We start from the raw sequence: 18,169 nt of genomic DNA, 5'->3' as shown, positions 1-18,169 counted from the left end.
TAATGAAGCTAATATGGTACATGAAATAACGGAAGAAGAAAACAACAAACGAATGAAACTAATACAGCCTATCTGGTGACTAACACTAAGACAGGTACAATCACCCACGAAATACAACGCGCACTCAGGCTACCTAAATACGGTTCCCAATCCGAGACAACTAGAATCAGCTGACTCCAATTAGGAATCGCCTCAGGCAGCCAAGCCTAACTAAACACACCCCTAATAATACACACTCCCAATTAATACAAACCCTAATACGAAATACAACATATAAACCCATGTCACACCCTGGCCTACCCAAACATATAACAAAAACGCAAGATACAATGACCAAGGCGTGACAGAACCCCCCTAAGGTGCGGACTCCGGGACGCACCTCAAGAGCATAGGGAGGGTCCGGGTGGGCGTCTGTCCAAGGTGGCGGTTCAGGCTCGGGACGTGGACCCCACTCCATAAATGTCCTAGTTCCTCCCCTACGCGTCCTAGGATAATCCACCTTCTCCGCCGACCATGGCCTAATAGTCCTCACCCTGATCCCCACATAACTGAGGGGTAGCTCGGGACCGAGGGGTAGCTCGGGACAGAGGGGCAGCTCGGGACAGAGGGGCAGCTCGGGACAGAGGGGCAGCTCGGGACAGAGGGGCAGCTCGGGACAGAGGGGCAGCTCAGGACAGCGGGGCAACTCAGGACAGCGGGGCAACTCAGGACAGCGGGGCAACTCGGGACAGCGGGGCAACTCGGGACAGCGGGGCAGCCCGGGACAGAGGGGCAGCCCGGGACAGAGGGGCAGCCCGGGACCGAAGCAGCCCGGTACTGAGGGGAAGCCCGGTACTGAGGGGAAGCCCGGTACTGAGGGGAAGCCCGGTACTGAGAGGAAGCTCGGTATTGAGAGGAAGCTCGGTACTGAAAGGGAGCCCAGTACAGAGAGGGAGCCTAGTACTGAGAGGAAGCTCAGTACTGAGAGGAAGCTCAGGCAGGTAGTAGGCTCCGGTAAATCCTGGCTGGCTGGTGGACCTGGATGATTAAGGTTGTCTGGCCGATCTAGAAGATTTTGGTAGACTGGCACTTCTGGCGGATCCTGGCATACTGGCACTTCTGGCGGATCCTGGCAGACTGGTGACGCTGGGCCGACTGGCGGCGCTGGGCAGACAGGAGACTCCGGCAGCGCAGGAGAGGAGAAAGGCTCTGGCTGCGCTGAACAGGCGAGGCGCACTGGACGCGCTGGGCCGACTGGGAGCACTGGTGGCGCTGGACAGACAGGAGACTCCGGCAGCGCAGGAGAGGAGAACAGCTCTGGTTGCGCTAAACAAGCGGGAGACTCCGATAGCGCAGGAGAGGAGAACAGCTCTGGTTGCGCTAAACAAGCGGGAGACTCCGGCAGCGCAGGAGGGGAGAAAAGCACTGGCTGTGCTGAACAGGCGATGCGCACTGGACGCGCTGGGCCGACTGGGAGCACTGGTGGCGCTGGACAGACAGGAGACTCCGGCAGCGCAGGAGAGGAGAACAGCTCTGGTTACGCTAAACAGGCGAGGCGCACTGGAGGCCTGGTGCGTGGTGCTGGAACTGGTGGTACTGGCGCAAGGACACGCACAGGAAGCCTGGTGCGGGGAGCTGCTACCGGAGGACTGGTGTGTAGAGGTGGCTCTGGATAGACCAGACCGTGCAGGCGCACTGGAGCTCTAGAGCACCGAGCCTGCCCAAGCTTACCTGGCTCGATGCCCACTCTAGCCCGGCCAATAGGAAGGGCTGGTATGAGTCGCAGCTGGCTCTGCACCCGCACTGGAAACACAGCACTGGAAACACCGTGCGCTCCATAGCATAACATGGTGCCTGCCCGGTCTCTCTAGCCCAACGGTGAGCACAGGGAGTATGCGCAGGTTTCCTACCTGGCATAACTATTCTCCCTTTTAGCCCCCACCCAATACATTTTTTGGGGTGACTTTCCGGTTTCCAACCGCGTCGCAGTGCTGCCTCCTCATACTCACGCCTCTCCGCTTTAGCTACTTCTATTTCCTCCTTGGGACGGCGATATTCTCCCGGCTGCGCCCAGGGTCCTTTTCCGTCTAATATCATCTCCCAAGACCAGAAGTCCTCATATTGCTGCTCCTCACAATTAACAGGGAGAGTAGGCTCAGGTCTGACTCCTGACTCTGCCACTCTCTCTCTGCGCTTTCCCCGTTACCTACGGTTTTCGCTCTGTATACCCGTGCTCTCCTTTTCGATTCCATCCATGTATAGCCCTCTTCGCATTGCTGTAGGGAATCCCAGGCGGGCTCCTGCACACGCCCTGGGTCGGCCGCCCACCTGTCGATTTCTTCCCACGTCGTATAATCCATATCGTCCTCCTTCAGATCCTGCCAGTTCACACGCTGCTCGGTCTGTGAATCGTGGTGGGCGATTCTGTAATGAACTTCGTCTGTTGTTTGTAGAAAGTCAGACCGAAATGCAGCGTGTAGGTTACTCATGACTATTAATGAAGCTAATACGGTACATGAAATAACGGAAGAAGAAAACAACAAACGAATGAAACTAATACAGCCTATCTGGTGACTAACACTAAGACAGGTACAATCACCCACGAAATACAACGCGCACTCAGGCTACCTAAATACGGTTCCCAATCCGAGACAACTAGAATCAGCTGACTCCAATTAGGAATCGCCTCAGGCAGCCAAGCCTAACTAGACACACCCCTAATAATACACACTCCCAATTAATACAAACCCTAATACGAAATACAACATATAAACCCATGTCACACCCTGGCCTACCCAAACATATAACAAAAACACAAGATACAATGACCAAGGCGTGACAGCAATACGAGTTATGCATTTACAAGCAGGGGGCCTGGATCCTGTCCTCACTCCTCCTGCCTAGTGGTTAGTGCATTGGGCCAGTAACTGTAAGGTTGCTGGATCGGATCCCTGAACTGACAAGGTAAAAATCATTTGTTCTGCCCCTGAAAGAGGAAGTTAACCCACTCTTCCCAGGGAGGCTGTCATTGTAAATCTAAATAAGAATTTGTTCTTAACTGACTTGCCTAGTTAAATAAAGGTTTAAGAAATGAAATGTAAAAAATGCCTGATACGGTGACAATTTAAATATTCCTTCCCTCCTGATGATTATATTTACTGCCTCACTATGTTGAATAATCTTCTGGCATTTATCAGATTAGGCCTATCAGTTAAGAGAATATGGGTCAGTCAGATGTATCTTCATCAGCATTACAGCAGGCCAGGCTGAATCTGGGGAGGGAGCTGGAGATGGAGCTGGGTGTGGAGCTGGGGACTTTATATAGAGCTGGGTTATGGGGCTGAGGAGCAGGGCTGGAGCTGGGTGTGGAGCTGGGGACTTTATATAGAACTGGGGTATAGGGCTGAGGAGCAGGGCTGGAGCTGGGGACTTTATATAGAACTGGGGTATAGGGCCGAGGAGCAGGGCTGGAGCTGGGGACTTTATATAGAGCTGGGGTATAGGGCCGAGGAGCAGGGCTGGAGCTGGGGACTTTATATAGAACTGGGGTATAGGGCCGGGGAGCAGGGCTGGAGCTGGGGACTTTATATAGAGCTGGGGTATAGGGCCGAGGAGCAGGGCTAGAGCTGGGGACTTTATATAGAGCTGGGGTATAGGGCCGAGGAGCAGGGCTGGAGCTGGGGACTTTATATAGAACTGGGGTATAGGGCCGAGGAGCAGGGCTGGAGCTGGGGACTTTATATAGAACTGGGGTATAGGGCTGAGGAGCAGGGCTGGAGCTGGGGACTTTATATAGAACTGGGGTATAGGGCCGAGGAGCAGGGCTGGAGCTGGGGACTTTATATAGAGCTGGGGTATAGGGCCGAGGAGCAGGGCTGGAGCTGGGGACTTTATATAGAGCTGGGGTATAGGGCTGAGGAGCAGGGCTGGAGCTGGGGACTTTATATAGAGCTGGGGTATAGGGCTGAGGAGCAGGGCTGGAGCTGGGGCTGGGGGCTTTATATAGAGCTGGGGTATAGGGCTGGAGCTGGGGCTGGGGGCTTTATATAGAGCTGGGGTATAGGGATGAGGAGCAGGGCTGGAGCTGGGGCTGGTGACTTTATATAGAGCTGAGGTATAGGGCTGAGGAGCAGGGCTGGAGCTGGGGACTTTATATAGAGCTGGAGTATAGGGCTGAGGAGCAGGGCTGGAGCTGGGGACTTTATATAGAACTGGGGTATAGGGCTGAGGAGCAGGGCTGGAGCTGGGGCTGGGGGCTTTATATAGAGCTGGGGTATAGGGATGAGGAGCAGGGCTGGAGCTGGGGACTTTATATAGAGCTGGGGTATAGGGCTGAGGAGCAGGGCTGGAGCTGGGGACTTTATATAGAACTGGGGTATAGGGCTGAGGAGCAGGGCTGGAGCTCGGGACTTTATATAGAGCTGGGGTATAGGGCTGAGGAGCAGGGCTGGAGCTGAGGCTGGGGGCTTTATATAGAGCTGGGGTATAGGGCTGAGGAGCAGGGCTGGAGCTGGGGACTTTATATAGAACTGGGGTATAGGGCTGAGGAGCAGGGCTGGAGCTGGGGACTTTATATAGAACTGGGGTATAGGGCTGAGGAGCAGGGCTGAAGCTGGGGCTGGGGGCTTTATATAGAGCTGGAGTATAGGGATGAGGAGCAGGGCTGGAGCTGGGGACTTTATATAGAGCTGGGGTATAGGGCTGAGGAGCAGGGCTGGAGCTGGGGACTTTATATAGAACTGGGGTATAGGGCTGAGGAGCAGGGCTGGAGCTGGGGACTTTATATAGAGCTGGGGTATAGGGCTGAGGGAGGGCAGCTGGGGACTTTATATAGGCTGAAGCTGGGGCTGAAGCTGGGGCTTTATATAGAGCTGGAGTATAGGGATGAGGAGCAGGGCTGGAGCTGGGGACTTTATATAGAGCTGGGGTATAGGGCTGAGGAGCAGGGCTGGAGCTGGGGACTTTATATAGAGCTGGGGTATAGCTGGGGTATAGGGCTGAGGAGCAGGGCTGGAGCTGGGGACTTTATATAGAGCTGGGGTATAGGGCTGAGGAGCAGGGCTGGAGCTGGGGACTTTATATAGAGCTGGGGTATAGGGCTGAGGAGCAGGGCTGGAGCTGGGGACTTTATATAGAGCTGGGGTATAGGGCTGAGGAGCAGGGCTGGAGCTGGGGACTTTATATAGAGCTGGGGTATAGGGCTGAGGAGCAGGGCTGGAGCTCAGGACTTTATATAGAACTGGGGTATAGGGCTGAGGAGCAGGGCTGGAGCTGAGGCTGGGAGCTTTATATAGAGCTGGGGTATAGGGCTGAGGAGCAGGGCTGGAGCTGGGGACTTTATATAGAGCTGGGGTATAGGGCTGAGGAGCAGGGCTGGAGCTGGGTGTGGAGCTGGGGACTTTATATAGAACTGGGGTATGGGGCTGGACCGGAAGCTGAAGATGAAGCTGGAGCTGGAGCTGTGGTTGCAGTAGACCAGCAGGGCTACTGTACTGGGGGCTGTATATAGGGCTGGGGTATGGGGCTGAGGAATGTGGCTGAGGAGTAGGGCTGGGGTTAGGCTATAGAGTGGGGTCTGATCCCACCATGGCAGAGCCTTGCAGGCAGCAGCCGTGTGCCATGCAGCGTCAGGTCCAATAATGAGCCATCAGCACCATAACCCATCTGATGTGTTGCCTGAAACATTACTGTGTGCTTGAAATGAACCCAGAGGCCTAGCAGGAAGCTTTTATCGTTTGGTGCAGCTGTCCATGCTTTCAGAGCACAGCACACACACACGGTCAGGGTGAGAAGCACGCTTTACGTGATATGGCAATGAGGCATTCAAAAAACATGTCAACCACTAACACTTTAGTCTAGCATGAGACTAATTGTTTCTAGGGCGGCATTTATTTGCAACCAGAAGGAAAAACTTTAGCTAAGTAGGTTTCTCAACAGCTCATTCCCCACCCTGTGTGTGACAGAGAGAGAGAGAGAGAGAGAGAGAGAGAGAGAGAGAGAGAGAGAGAGAGAGAGAGAGAGAGAGAGAGAGAGAGAGAGAGAGAGAGAGAGAGAGAGAGAGAGAGAGAGAGAGAGAGAGAGAGAGAGAGAGAGAGAGAGAGAGAGAGAGAGAGAGAGAGAGAGAGAGAGAGAGAGAGAGAGAGAGAGAGAGAGAGAGTACGTGCGTGCGTGCAGAGAGTACGTGCGTGCAGAGAGAGAGAGAATACCAAGCCAGACACACTGCACCCTACAACAAAAGTAGCACTTTAATCCAGAGAGAGAAGCATCAATCTTGACAGCATATGGCATCTGTGCAAAATCCATTAATTTTTAATACACCGGGCGCTGAAATGAAAAGGCTTCCTGAGACAAGCGATTGTCAGATGTCAGTTGTGTTTTGATAACTTTGATCTTCTCTTCTATTTGCATTCCTAAAATGGGGCCGTCCACATGCCATCTCAGACTGGACATGCCATCTCAGACTGTCACAGCCCTATATCCCACACAATTACTCCTACCTTCAGTCAAGCAATGAACAGCTGCAGAGAGAGAGACGAGTGGAGGATAGTGTGTGTGTGTGTGTGTGTGTGTGTGTGTGTGTGTGTGTGTGTGTGTGTGTGTGTGTGTGTGTGTGTGTGTGTGTGTGTGTGTGTGTGTGTGTGTGTGTGTGTGTGTGTGTGTGTGTGTGTGTGTGTGTGTGTGTGTGTGTGTGTGTGTGTGTGTGTGTGCGCGTGCGTGCGTGCAGTCAGTTGGACACTGTAGCACACAAACCTAGCTATCCATCTATCTCCCTCTCTCTTTCTCTGTTTCTCATGCAGACACTCATGTTTAATGTTACGCAGTGGGGAGGAAGGACCATGTCGATTACATGGGTGGCTACTGGGTGGAGCCTCATTCACTGTACAGATCACCCGTTATAGCAGGACTCCTGTTCTATCAGGGCTCATTTATAGACAGGGTTAAGAGGGGCTAGGATCTCTCTGTGATAGATAAGTATGGAGGAGAGGGGTCAGGCAGACAGTCGGGTCAAGTATCCATGTCAGTTAAATCCTAAGTGTTCTGCATAGTGAAGCATTCACTTGAGTCTGGATGTAAATGCAGGATTGTACTTTAACTGTATACTCATTGATTTTCCCCCTCCACACACACTTTTATGAAGAACTCTCTCAGTCTGTTCTGGAGGCTAGACATCTCGTTATGCAGAGTAGTGAGCATCGCTGGTTATTTATTCATAATCATAAATGCACTTTAAAAGCCTCCGAGTGGCCATAAGAGTAGAGGAACCTTGCAGATCCAATAACGCGCTGCTTTGGAGACAGGTGGAAAATGGACAAATTAATAGCGATTCATACTCTGGCCAGGGTGTGCGGTGCGGTGGGCCTTCCGGCTTGGCAAGAGGAGAGGAGAAGAGTGCTTAGGTCAGGCAATGAAAAGATATCGGCTCCAAATTCAATCTTCTCACTCCGGCCGTTCCTCCCTCCCAGAGGAGGGCTCAGAAGAGCTCTCACTCTCCTGTAACGCTTTTGCTGGGTGTCATTTATTTCTTCAGTCTGCATGTTTGAAAAGTTCATTACCTCACTCGTGGCTAGTTAATTAGCCTTGTAAAGCTATCATTAGACCTCGTCAGGCCCAGGTTGGAAATTAGTCTTTGTCCCAAAACATTAAGATGCCACAGGAGGCATGTAAAAGTGCACTTCTACCATTAAGGCCTGATAGTGACACCCCAATGAAACGTCTGATGACCGAGAGAGAGAGAGAGAGAGAGAGAGAGAGAGAGAGAGAGAGAGAGAGAGAGAGAGAGAGAGAGAGAGAGAGAGAGAGAGAGAGAGAGAGAGAGAGAGAGAGAGAGAGAGAGAGAGAGAGACAATCCAAATGGAGTCAGGTGTGTTCTGGGAGCCACTCAAGTCTCACCTTTTGTCTCATCTCTGAAGCTCTGACTCATTCCAGACAAACACCTGTCCTGAACTGCTCTGTGAGCTGAAAGCTGTGAATGCATCCCAGCTGAGACCCATATCCTGTCCTCTCCTGGTTTATTTTTTGGTCAGCTCTTTTTTTCTTCTTTCATTTAAATAAATACTTTATTTAACTAGGCAAATCAGTTAAGAACAAATTCTTATTTACAATGACGGCCTACCAAAAGGCAAAAGGCCTCCTGCGGGGATGGGGGCTGGGATTAAAAATAAAATAAATTAAATTAAATATAGGACAAAACACACATGACTACAAGAGGGACAACACAACACTACATAAAGAGAGACCTAAGACAACAACATAGCATGGCAGCACCACATGACAACACAGCATGGTAGCAACACAACATGACAACGACATGGTAGCACCACAAAACAGAGTACAAACATTAAAGGGCACAGACAAAGGTAGAGACAACAATACATTACGCAAAGCAGCCACAACTGTCAGTAAGTGTGTCCATGATTGAGTCTTTGAATGAAGAGATGGAGACAAAACGGTCCAGTTTGAGTGTTTGTTGCAGCTCGTTCCAGTCGCGAGCTGCAGCAAACTGAAAAGACGAGCAACCCAGGGGTGTGTGTGCTTTGGGGACCATTAACAGAATGTGACTGGCAGAACGGGTGTTGTATGTGGAGGATGAGGGCTGCAGTAGATATTTCTAAATAAGCATCAACCAGTGGGTCTTGCCATGGGTATACAGAGATGACCAGTTTACAGAGGAGTATAGAGTGCAGTGAAGTGTCCTATAAGTAGCATTGGTGGCACATCTGATGACCGAATGGTAAAGAACATCTAGCCGCTCGAGAGCACCCTTACCTGCCGATCTATAAATTAAGTCTCCGTAATCATTAATCTTGCATGGGTAGAATGGTCATCTGCATCAGGGTTAGTTTGGCAGCTGGGGTGAAAGAGGAGCGATTACGATAGAGGAAACCAAGTCTAGATTTAACTTTAGCCTGCAGCTTTGATATGTGCTGAGAGAAGGACAGTGCACCGTCTAGCCATACTCCCAAGTACTTGTATGAGGTGATTACCTCAAGCTCTAAACCCTCAGAGGTAGTAATCACACCTGTGGGGGGAGGGACATTATTCTTACCAAACCACATGACCTTTGTTTTGGAGGTGTTCAGAATAAGGTTAAGGGCAGAGAAAGCTTGTTGGACACTAAGAAGGCTTTGTTGTAACACAAAACCCAGGGAGGGGCCAGCTGAGTATAAGACTGTATCATCTGTGTATATCATCTAGTCCCCATCCAGCCAGTCCCCATGACCACACACTGTGTACCTTGTTCTCCACTGGCCTATCAGGCCAAGGACCGATAGAGGAGCTTTAATGAGTAGAGAGATGGCTGCTGGGCGTGTGACGTGTGAGGCGTGACTGCTGTAGATGAATGTGTAGGAGCAGGAGAATGTATGGGGCCAGTTATTATATCATGTAGGAGTGAGAGGCTGGGGCCATGGTCATGACATTTGAAGTTTGAGGCTGGGTCCATGCGAGGCGGGGTCTGTGTGAGGCTGGGTCCATGTGAGGCGGGGTCTGTGTGAGGCTGGGTCCATGCGAGGCGGGATCTGTGTGAGGCTGGGTCCATGCGAGGCGGGGTCTGTGTGAGGCTGGGTCCATGCGAGGCGGGGTCTGTGTGAGGCTGGGTCCATGCGAGGCGGGGTCTGTGTGAGGCTGGGTCCATGCGAGGCGGGGTCTGTGTGAGGCTGGGTCCATGCGAGGCGGGGTCTGTGTGAGGCTGGGTCCATGCGAGGCGGGGTCTGTGTGAGGCTGGGTCCATGCGAGGCGGGGTCTGTGTGAGGCTGGGTCCATGCGAGGCGGGGTCTGTGTGAGGCAGGGTCCATGCGAGACGGGGTCTGTGTGAGGCTGGGCCAGTGTATCAATCAAATTATTGGTCACATACACATGGTTAGCAGATGTTATTGCGAGTGTAGCGAAATGCTTGTGCTTCTAGTTCCGACAGTGCGGCAATATCTAACATGTAATCGAACAATTCCGCAACAACTACCTAGTACACACGACCTAATACACTCCCTGTATGGCTGGGTCAGTGGGAGGCTGGGGCCATGTGAGGCGTGATCAGATGAGTGTGATCGTGACTAGCAACAGGGCTTCCACTTTAAGTTGAAGCTCTGACACCGCCAGCCATAGTAAGAGCTGCACGCCGTCGGGCACGCCGGCAGGGCAGGCTGATTATGCATGTGCTCATTTGTGTGTTGAAGCGGGAAGCAGCCAGGCACGTGTCTCATTTTAACTTTACAGGAATGTAACAGGATCTGAGGTTCCCCTAGCTTTATTTTTAGACCAACTGTGTCTAATGGTACCTGGCAGGTACAGGAGATGTCACATCTGTCCAGGGCCAGGTGAGGCTCTCGCCCCTCGCCTTCCCCCCACCGCTCCCTCCCCAACGCGGTCAAATGACTCACGCTGAAGATCAACAGTGTCATTTCCAATAAACTCGTCTTCCTCTCCCTGCCACGTTCCATCAGTTCTGGGGATGGGTTCTTGCTAGTAGTCATTCCATTCCACAACACAGTCGAATAGGAAATGCATAATGTAGAAGAAGTTAAAGAAGATGAATGTTCTGTCTAATGCCAGGGGAGATTAATTAGAAAAATCCTCCCTTCTGACTGGCCGGATCTGGAGGTATAGAAGCCATACATCGTAGTCACAGCGCCCCCGTCTGGCCAGCGGGACTAGCTGTGTCAAAGCAGGCTAGGGAGGGGAGGGTATCGGTCAACACAGGATACAGCTGTACAACACACAACCCAGGGAACACTATACACTGTATACTATATACACTACTATGCTATACTGGAGCTCTTATCTTCATGTATTACTGCTGCTTGACAGTAACAGCACTCCAAACAACATCTGTATCAAACATCACCCAGACACTACAGGCAGCTCTATCTACTAGAATAGCTCAGTGGAGACAGGATTATGTCTTCCTCCCAGGGAAACCACACAACAACAACAACAACAACAACAACAACAACAACAACAACAGAACACCAGTGTGCCTGATGACGACGGGGAGTGTTTTGAGTTTCCTGCTGAGGTGATCCTCACGGTGCCATCAGCTGTAGCATTTGTTTGTGTTCTCTCTCTCTCCTTCTTTCTTTCCCTCCTCTCCTCCTCTCCCCCGGTTTCCCTCCAGAAGACAGGAAGCTGTTTGTGGGGATGCTTGGGAAGCAGCAGAGCGAGGAGGACGTCCGGCGGCTCTTTGAGACCTTCGGCCAGATCGAGGAGTGCACCGTCCTGAGAGGGCCTGATGGGGCCAGTAAGGGTCAGCGTCTGCCCACACACCTCACTTCCTCTTTGCCTCTCTACTCCCTCTCTCTCTTCTTACCTGTCTCCTTCCCGCTGTCTCTTGCTCTCTACTCCCCTCTTTCTCTTCTCTCTCTCACACACTCGCTCCCTCTATTCCCCCTTTCTATCTCTACTCTCTCTCCTTCTCCTCCTCCCTCTCCCTCTCCCTGTATATTCCCTCACTTCACCTGTCCCCTTCCCACTCTCATCCACTCACGAGCTCACCCTCCTCTTCTCCTGTGGCCTTACCTTCCCTTTACCGTTCTGTATATCCTGTCCATTCCACTTCTTTCTCTCACCTTCTCCTTATACCTCCCCTACACATACAGCATCACACCTCCTTCCTCTCACTTATCTATCTTTTCTCTCCACACCTCTCTCTCTTCACTCCCTCCTTCTCCAGCTTTCCCTTTGTAGTCCCCATTCCTCACACCATTCACTTTCCCTAGACTCGTTCTCAACAAACACATTGCAAACACCTCCTCTTCCTTCCAACTCCCTTCCTCCTCCTCTTCCTGTTATCAGAAAGGCGGTGGGGTGTAATTATGTTTGTTTCCCACATCCCTGTCATCCCTCCCTAGAGACGTTTGTCGACGATAATGTCCTACTGTAAATAAATCAGTCTTTCCCTGGCTTTTACCCCTGCCACTCACAACAAAAACAGTCGAGCAGTATTCACCAAAACACAACAACGGCACAGCCGCTATGAAGTCCATTGAATCATAACAAAGTGAAAGATGGCTATGGATGTTTGATTCAAGGTTTGTTCATACCCAGCAGTGTGTCTTCCTCCTATCGTTTGATGGGTTTGTCTCATAGACCACAAGCCATGTTATTTCCTCTGATAAGCAACAAGCTTTGGGGTGCACTCTCTCTCTCTCTCTCCCCCACCTACCTACCTACCTACCTACCTACCTACCTACCTACCTACCTACCTACCTACCTACCTACCTACCTACCTACCTACCTACCTACCTACCTACCTACCTACCTACCTACCTACCTCTTTCTTTCTCTCTCTTTCTCTCTCTCTCTCTCTCTCTCTCTCTCTCTCTCTCTCTCTCTCTCTCTCTCTCTCTCTCTCTCTCTCTCTCTCTCTCTCTCTCTCTCTCTCTCTCTCTCTCTCTCTCTCTCTCTCTCTCTCGCCTCCTATATTAAATAGCTGAATGTGTGAAATAGATGTGTGAGAAAGTGGGAGGTTTGATAATGTGCAGCTTCCAAGTACATTCAAGAGAAAGGCTGCCTATATTGAGCCATGTGACTATCGGTGTGTACATCTGCTCCGCTCTCTGTTGATCCGGGCTCTATTGTTCTGCGTTCCCCAAAGGCCTGCTCCCTGCTCCCGCTCCCCGGGCCGCTCCCGCTGCCTGCCTGGCTCTGATTGACAGCCCACAAAATGAAATAAGCCCAGTGCTGTGTGCTCCTGCTGGGTCAGACGGGAACCAGGGAGCTCCCTCGTTCACTCGTTCTCTCTTTCACTCATTTGCCAGCCACTGAAGCGCCCCTCTCTTCTCTCGATACTACTGACTATACCCTTCTCATCACCAGTTTCACATTACCAGCTCTTTTCTTCATCTTGCTTTATGTCTCTCTCATTGTTGTGCTAAGATCTGTAGTTGTGTACCATAGGTGTTGTCTGTTACTTACAGACTGTCCCAGTTGTTTGGCCCCCAGGTGACTGACAGAAGGGTTTGACTGACTGCTCCGACCAGAGCCAGTTGTGCAACAATCCCATGACATCGTTAAGGAGATGGTGGCAGCAAATCACTTTGGCAACCACAGTACCACTAGACATGGTCCCATCAGTCAAATGAAACAGATCTTGAAATTGACAGTGCTCTCTATTCCATTATGGAGCCTTTGTCCCCTGTTGATGTAAATGTATGCCACTCGGAGGCTTTCAGCCTCTTTTCTTACCCAATAAAAAGGCCAAGAAGTTTGACATCCATCTCTGTATGGCAGCCCTGCTCAAAGTACTCTCAAAGTGAAACACTTGCTGCCAGAGTTGAATGGAGCGAGGAATTGTCAGGAATAACAGAGAGATGGTTTTTAGGTCTATAATTAAGTTGTGTTATAAATGTCATCCATTCTGCCTGATGGAAATTCCTGCATACATATTATTTTCCTTGGGAATTCAAAAGGCAGCACAGAACCTCCAGCTAGCTTGAAAGTAATGCAGTCTTTAAAAAAAATGGTTTTATTCTCAACCATCACATTCAAAAACCTTGACTGACTGTGCACTATAATTTATGAGTCTAGCTTCACTTCCAATTCTTTTGAGAACTTCATGCTCCGGGTCCTAAACCTATCCAGGCTTTTTCTAGGTCAGGGAAAGCAAGTCTACACACACATGCCGCTACGTTCGCTGCCTCAGTCAGTGGGGGGGTGTTGAGAGCCCCACATGTTTAAATACATGTTGTTTGCCAATCGCAGTGATTCTCCAGTCTGAGCTGAGCCGGGACACCAGGGCTTAATCACTGCCAGGGCCAGCCTTGTTAGCTAGGTGGATGTTGGGGATGGAGTGAGATAACCAACAGTATACCATCTAGGACCTGGAATCGAAAGCTGGGCTCTTTGAGTTTCCAGAACAAACCCTCCCTTATTATTTCCACTACAAAGGTTAAACGTTTTTGTTCCCTCAAACAGAGGCGTACAATCAAACGTTCCCCCAGACGGCTGCTGCCTCCCTCCCTCGCTCCAGTTGGAGGAAAAAGGGACCTTTAGCTTCCAAAGCAGAGGGGAGTGCCAGAGAAGGGAGAGCAAGGGGGCCACGGTGAAATCAAAGCCCTTTGTGACTTGTCTACCAACCACTTTTTAGTCATGTCTCCTGCCTTTATATAGCATCTGGTCTGAACACACGCTAACTTACCCACGCAGCCGAGTTCCCATTTACATTTAGAAAACGTTATATTACATTAGAATCACATTTTCACATGTCTACATACAACATTGATCATGTTGATGGAGCACAGATTGCCAAGGTGACAGGGGGAAATTGTTTATATGCAGCCAGTGTATGTAACTCCATTCATGGCCACATTTGATTTGGTTGAGGAAATGATTCATTTGTCTACACAGGGATGCTGGATGGCTGTTTTAGAATGCCTAAGTGAATGGGCCAGTGTTTCTCTTGGGTGTAGCTATCAGCCATTGTAATTTAAATGAATCATCTGTGCCCCGGCGGGGAATTGATGATGAATAAATGTATATAAACACTTCTAATTGGATTGTTGAAAGCTTTCTAAACGGGTATCAGCTGTTTTTTAAAAGCTTGAAAAATGCTGTCTGCCTTACACACTGGTCCTGCTCCGGTAAGAAAGGTCCATATAAAACCAGATGAGTTTAATTACCTATGTAGTTAATTAGCTATCTAGTAACTAGACACGAGCTGCCTCCAGAAGACAGTGATAAGAAGGAGTCTAAACTAGAAGAAATCGTTTTGCAAAATATGACTGGGATGAAGCCTGCAATAAAACGCACCTATGGAATTTAAAGTGCTCAATATAGGCTAATTTAAATATACAGTACAACGCTTTTATACAGTACAACACTTTTTTACAGTATACCGCTTTTATGCAGTATAACACTTTCAAACAGTACAACACTTTATACAGTACAACACTTTTATACAGTACAACACTTTCAAACAGTACAACACGTTATACAGTACAACACTTTCAAACAGTAGAACACTTAAACAGTACAACATGTTATACAGTACAACACTTTCAAACAGTACAACACTTTTATACAGTACAACACTTTTATACAGTTCAACACTTTTATACAGTTCAACACTTTTATACAGTACAACACTTTTATATAGTACAACACTTAAACAGTACAACACTTTTATACAGTTCAACACTTTTATACAGTACAACACTTTTATACAGTACAACACTTAAACAGTACAACACTTTTATACAGTTCAACACTTTTATACAGTTCAACACTTTTATACTGTACAACACTTTTATACAGTTCAACACTTTTATACAGTTCAACACTTTTATACAGTACAACACTTTTATACAGTACAACGCTTTTATACAGTATGACACTTTTAAACAGTACAACACTTAAACAGTACAACACTTTTATACAGTTCAGCACTTTTAAACAGTACAACACTTTTAGACAGTATAACACTTTTATACAGTACAACACTTTTATACAGTACAACACTTTTATATAGTTCAACACTTTTATACAGTACAACACTTTTATACAGTACAACACTTAAACAGTACAACACTTTTAGACAGTATAATACTTTTATACAGTTCAACACTTTTATACAGTATAACACTTTTATACAGTACAACACTTTTAGACAGTATAATACTTTTATACAGTACAACACTTTTATACAGTATAACACTTTTATACAGTACAACACTTTTATACAGTTCAACACTTTTATACGGTATAACACTTTTATACAGTATAACACTTTTATACAGTACAACACTTTTATACAGTACAACACTTTTATACAGTATAACACTTTTATACAGTACAACACTTTTATACGGTATAACACTTTTATACAGTGTAACGCTTTTATACAGTTCAACACTTTTATACAGTACAGCACTTTTATACAGTATAACACTTTTATGCAGTATAACACTTAAACAGTACAACACTTTTATACTGTATAACACGTTTATACGGTATAACACTTTTATACAGTGTAACGCTTTTACACAGTTCAACACTTTTATACAGTACAGCACTTTTATACAGTATAACACTTTTATGCAGTATAACACTTAAACAGTACAACACTTTTATACTGTATAACACGTTTATACGGTATAACACTTTTATACAGTGTAACGCTTTTATACAGTTCAACACTTTTATACAGTACAGCACTTTTATACAGTACAACACTTTCTTTATTGTGCATAGTCTTTCTCTGTTTTATTATCTCTCCCTCAATAAACATGTATATTCTGATAGATCAGAATATGTTAAGACAATTTATTCCTTGGAATAGCTACATATTTGTGTGTTTCTTTTTAACCATGTGCATACATTTTTATACTTTAAATCTTGTTTAACATATTATGGTGATCGAAATCAGAAGATAATGATTTGAAAACCCAAAAATGTTACCTTCAGTTTTTTGTCTGTTCCTGTAGATTTTTGCATAAACCAGGCAACAGATTTAAGATGATTTGAATGCCCCTTGAGCAAAGCCCTCAGTAGAAAAATATACACAGGCAAAGATACTGGCAGATAGGCATATTATAATACTCTGCCTTTGTCATCATAATCTGTTTTATGATAGACTGCACACAGATCACAATGTGTAAATATTAAACAGATGAATAATCACAACCAAGGCTCGGTGGTAGATGCTGTTGCTCCTGTGCTCCGGCGTAGAGGGGTGGAATTAGAAATGGGCGAGGGACAGGATGTTCCATGCAGCTAATGCCTTCACTACAATTAGAATGATTTATTCAGAGTTATGCACTGAAAACACAAATGGCAGAATACATTAACAAACTAGATAACATGAAAATAATGGTAATGAATGTTTTTGCCTTACTCAAGGCCAGCTCTCTGATGCTGCATCTCTCTCTCTCTCTCTCTCTCCCTCCCCCTGTCTATCGGTGTGGGCGCGTGTGTGTGCAGGCTGTGCCTTTGTCAAGTTCTCCAGCCACGCAGAAGCACAGGCGGCCATCAACAGCCTGCACGGCGGACAGACCATGCCAGTGAGTATAACCGTGTTACACACACACACACACACACACACACACACACACACACACACACACACACACACACACACACACACACACACACACACACACACACACACACACACACACACACACACACACACACACACACACACACACACACACACACACACACACACACACACACACACACACACACACACGGCTTCGATAAGATTCTAGTACTCATATAGTATACAGAATGGGAATTCACACATGCTGTATAGAACAATGACGGCATAGCCCTTCCTAAAGCATTCAGATAATACATTCACACATACATTCACACGTAAAACATTCACCTAGACTTTCTTAGCATTTATTAACGTTCACAAAATAATCACACAGTCAGCATCCAACGTTTCACATTGCACAACTGTATGTATGTGCAGCAAAGATGTCTTGTCATTGAATATACTGTATATATTATTGGATCAGATGTCGGATAGTAATCTGCTCACCCTGTTGCAGGAAATGTCATGCACAGCAGGAAATGTAAACTTGCTGTGTGTTCAAGGTTTAAAAAGGCTTCGAAAAGTTTGTCATTTTGACTTTAAAATGTCCGACTTGATTTGTCCTAACTAACAATTTATGAACCCCTACAAAACTGTCAGTTTGTTATAATCCACACAATAATTCACATTTCCTGTTGCTGCAGGATTACTCCTGCTGTGAGAAACTGGTCAAATTAAGATCCTACACCTGTATATCTCCTCTCATATCTATTATTCCTTTTAACCAGTCTGTATCTATGGAAATCATTTTGTAATGATATATGGATACTATACATTGTGTGTCCTAGAATATATATGCAATAGAAATGATTCAGCTTTGCAAGATTAATATTATTTCACGTTCAAATATGGAAATCGTCCCTGAAAAATACCTGAAATCAAAAATGTAATAATTGATTTAGTGCCCACTCATTGGGAGGTACTTTTCCGTAGAGGAAAATAATCAATCGTGGAAATAATGAATTCTCCTTCAGTCTGAAAACACAACATTCACACAGAGCTTATCTTTCAGCGTATTTAATTGGAAAATGCAATATACTAGCACAACTTTACGAGTCTTAGGAGACTAGTTATTACATTTATAGTCGTAGGTTTTGTAGCAAGCCTGCTTGGACGATTCATTTGAGACCACGATAGTAAACCGTGGAACCAAAGTGT

At 47.4% G+C, this 18,169-nt stretch overlaps 1 protein-coding gene across 18 annotated transcripts in view; it reads left to right on the top strand.

The window, feature by feature from the left end:
• Positions 1-18,169, top strand: part of LOC124035774 (CUGBP Elav-like family member 4) — a 214,360-nt gene that overhangs the window by 141,546 nt on the left and 54,645 nt on the right. For 14 of the 18 annotated variants that reach the window (XM_046349466.1, XM_046349464.1, XM_046349468.1 and 11 more), the window contains exons 4-5: positions 11,090-11,218; positions 16,891-16,970. In XM_046349466.1, coding sequence (XP_046205422.1) covers positions 11,090-11,218; positions 16,891-16,970 — 209 coding nt within the window. The remainder of the gene's footprint in view (positions 1-11,089; positions 11,219-16,890; positions 16,971-18,169) is intronic. The other 4 variants (XM_046349467.1, XM_046349465.1, XM_046349455.1 and 1 more) reach the window with 1 other exon arrangement.

The sequence above is a fragment of the Oncorhynchus gorbuscha genome, linkage group LG05, assembly GCF_021184085.1.
Source record: "Oncorhynchus gorbuscha isolate QuinsamMale2020 ecotype Even-year linkage group LG05, OgorEven_v1.0, whole genome shotgun sequence".
NCBI classification, from domain to species: Eukaryota; Metazoa; Chordata; class Actinopteri; order Salmoniformes; family Salmonidae; genus Oncorhynchus; species Oncorhynchus gorbuscha.
Note: the sequence above shows the minus strand (reverse complement) of the source record. Positions and strands in the feature narration are given on the sequence as shown.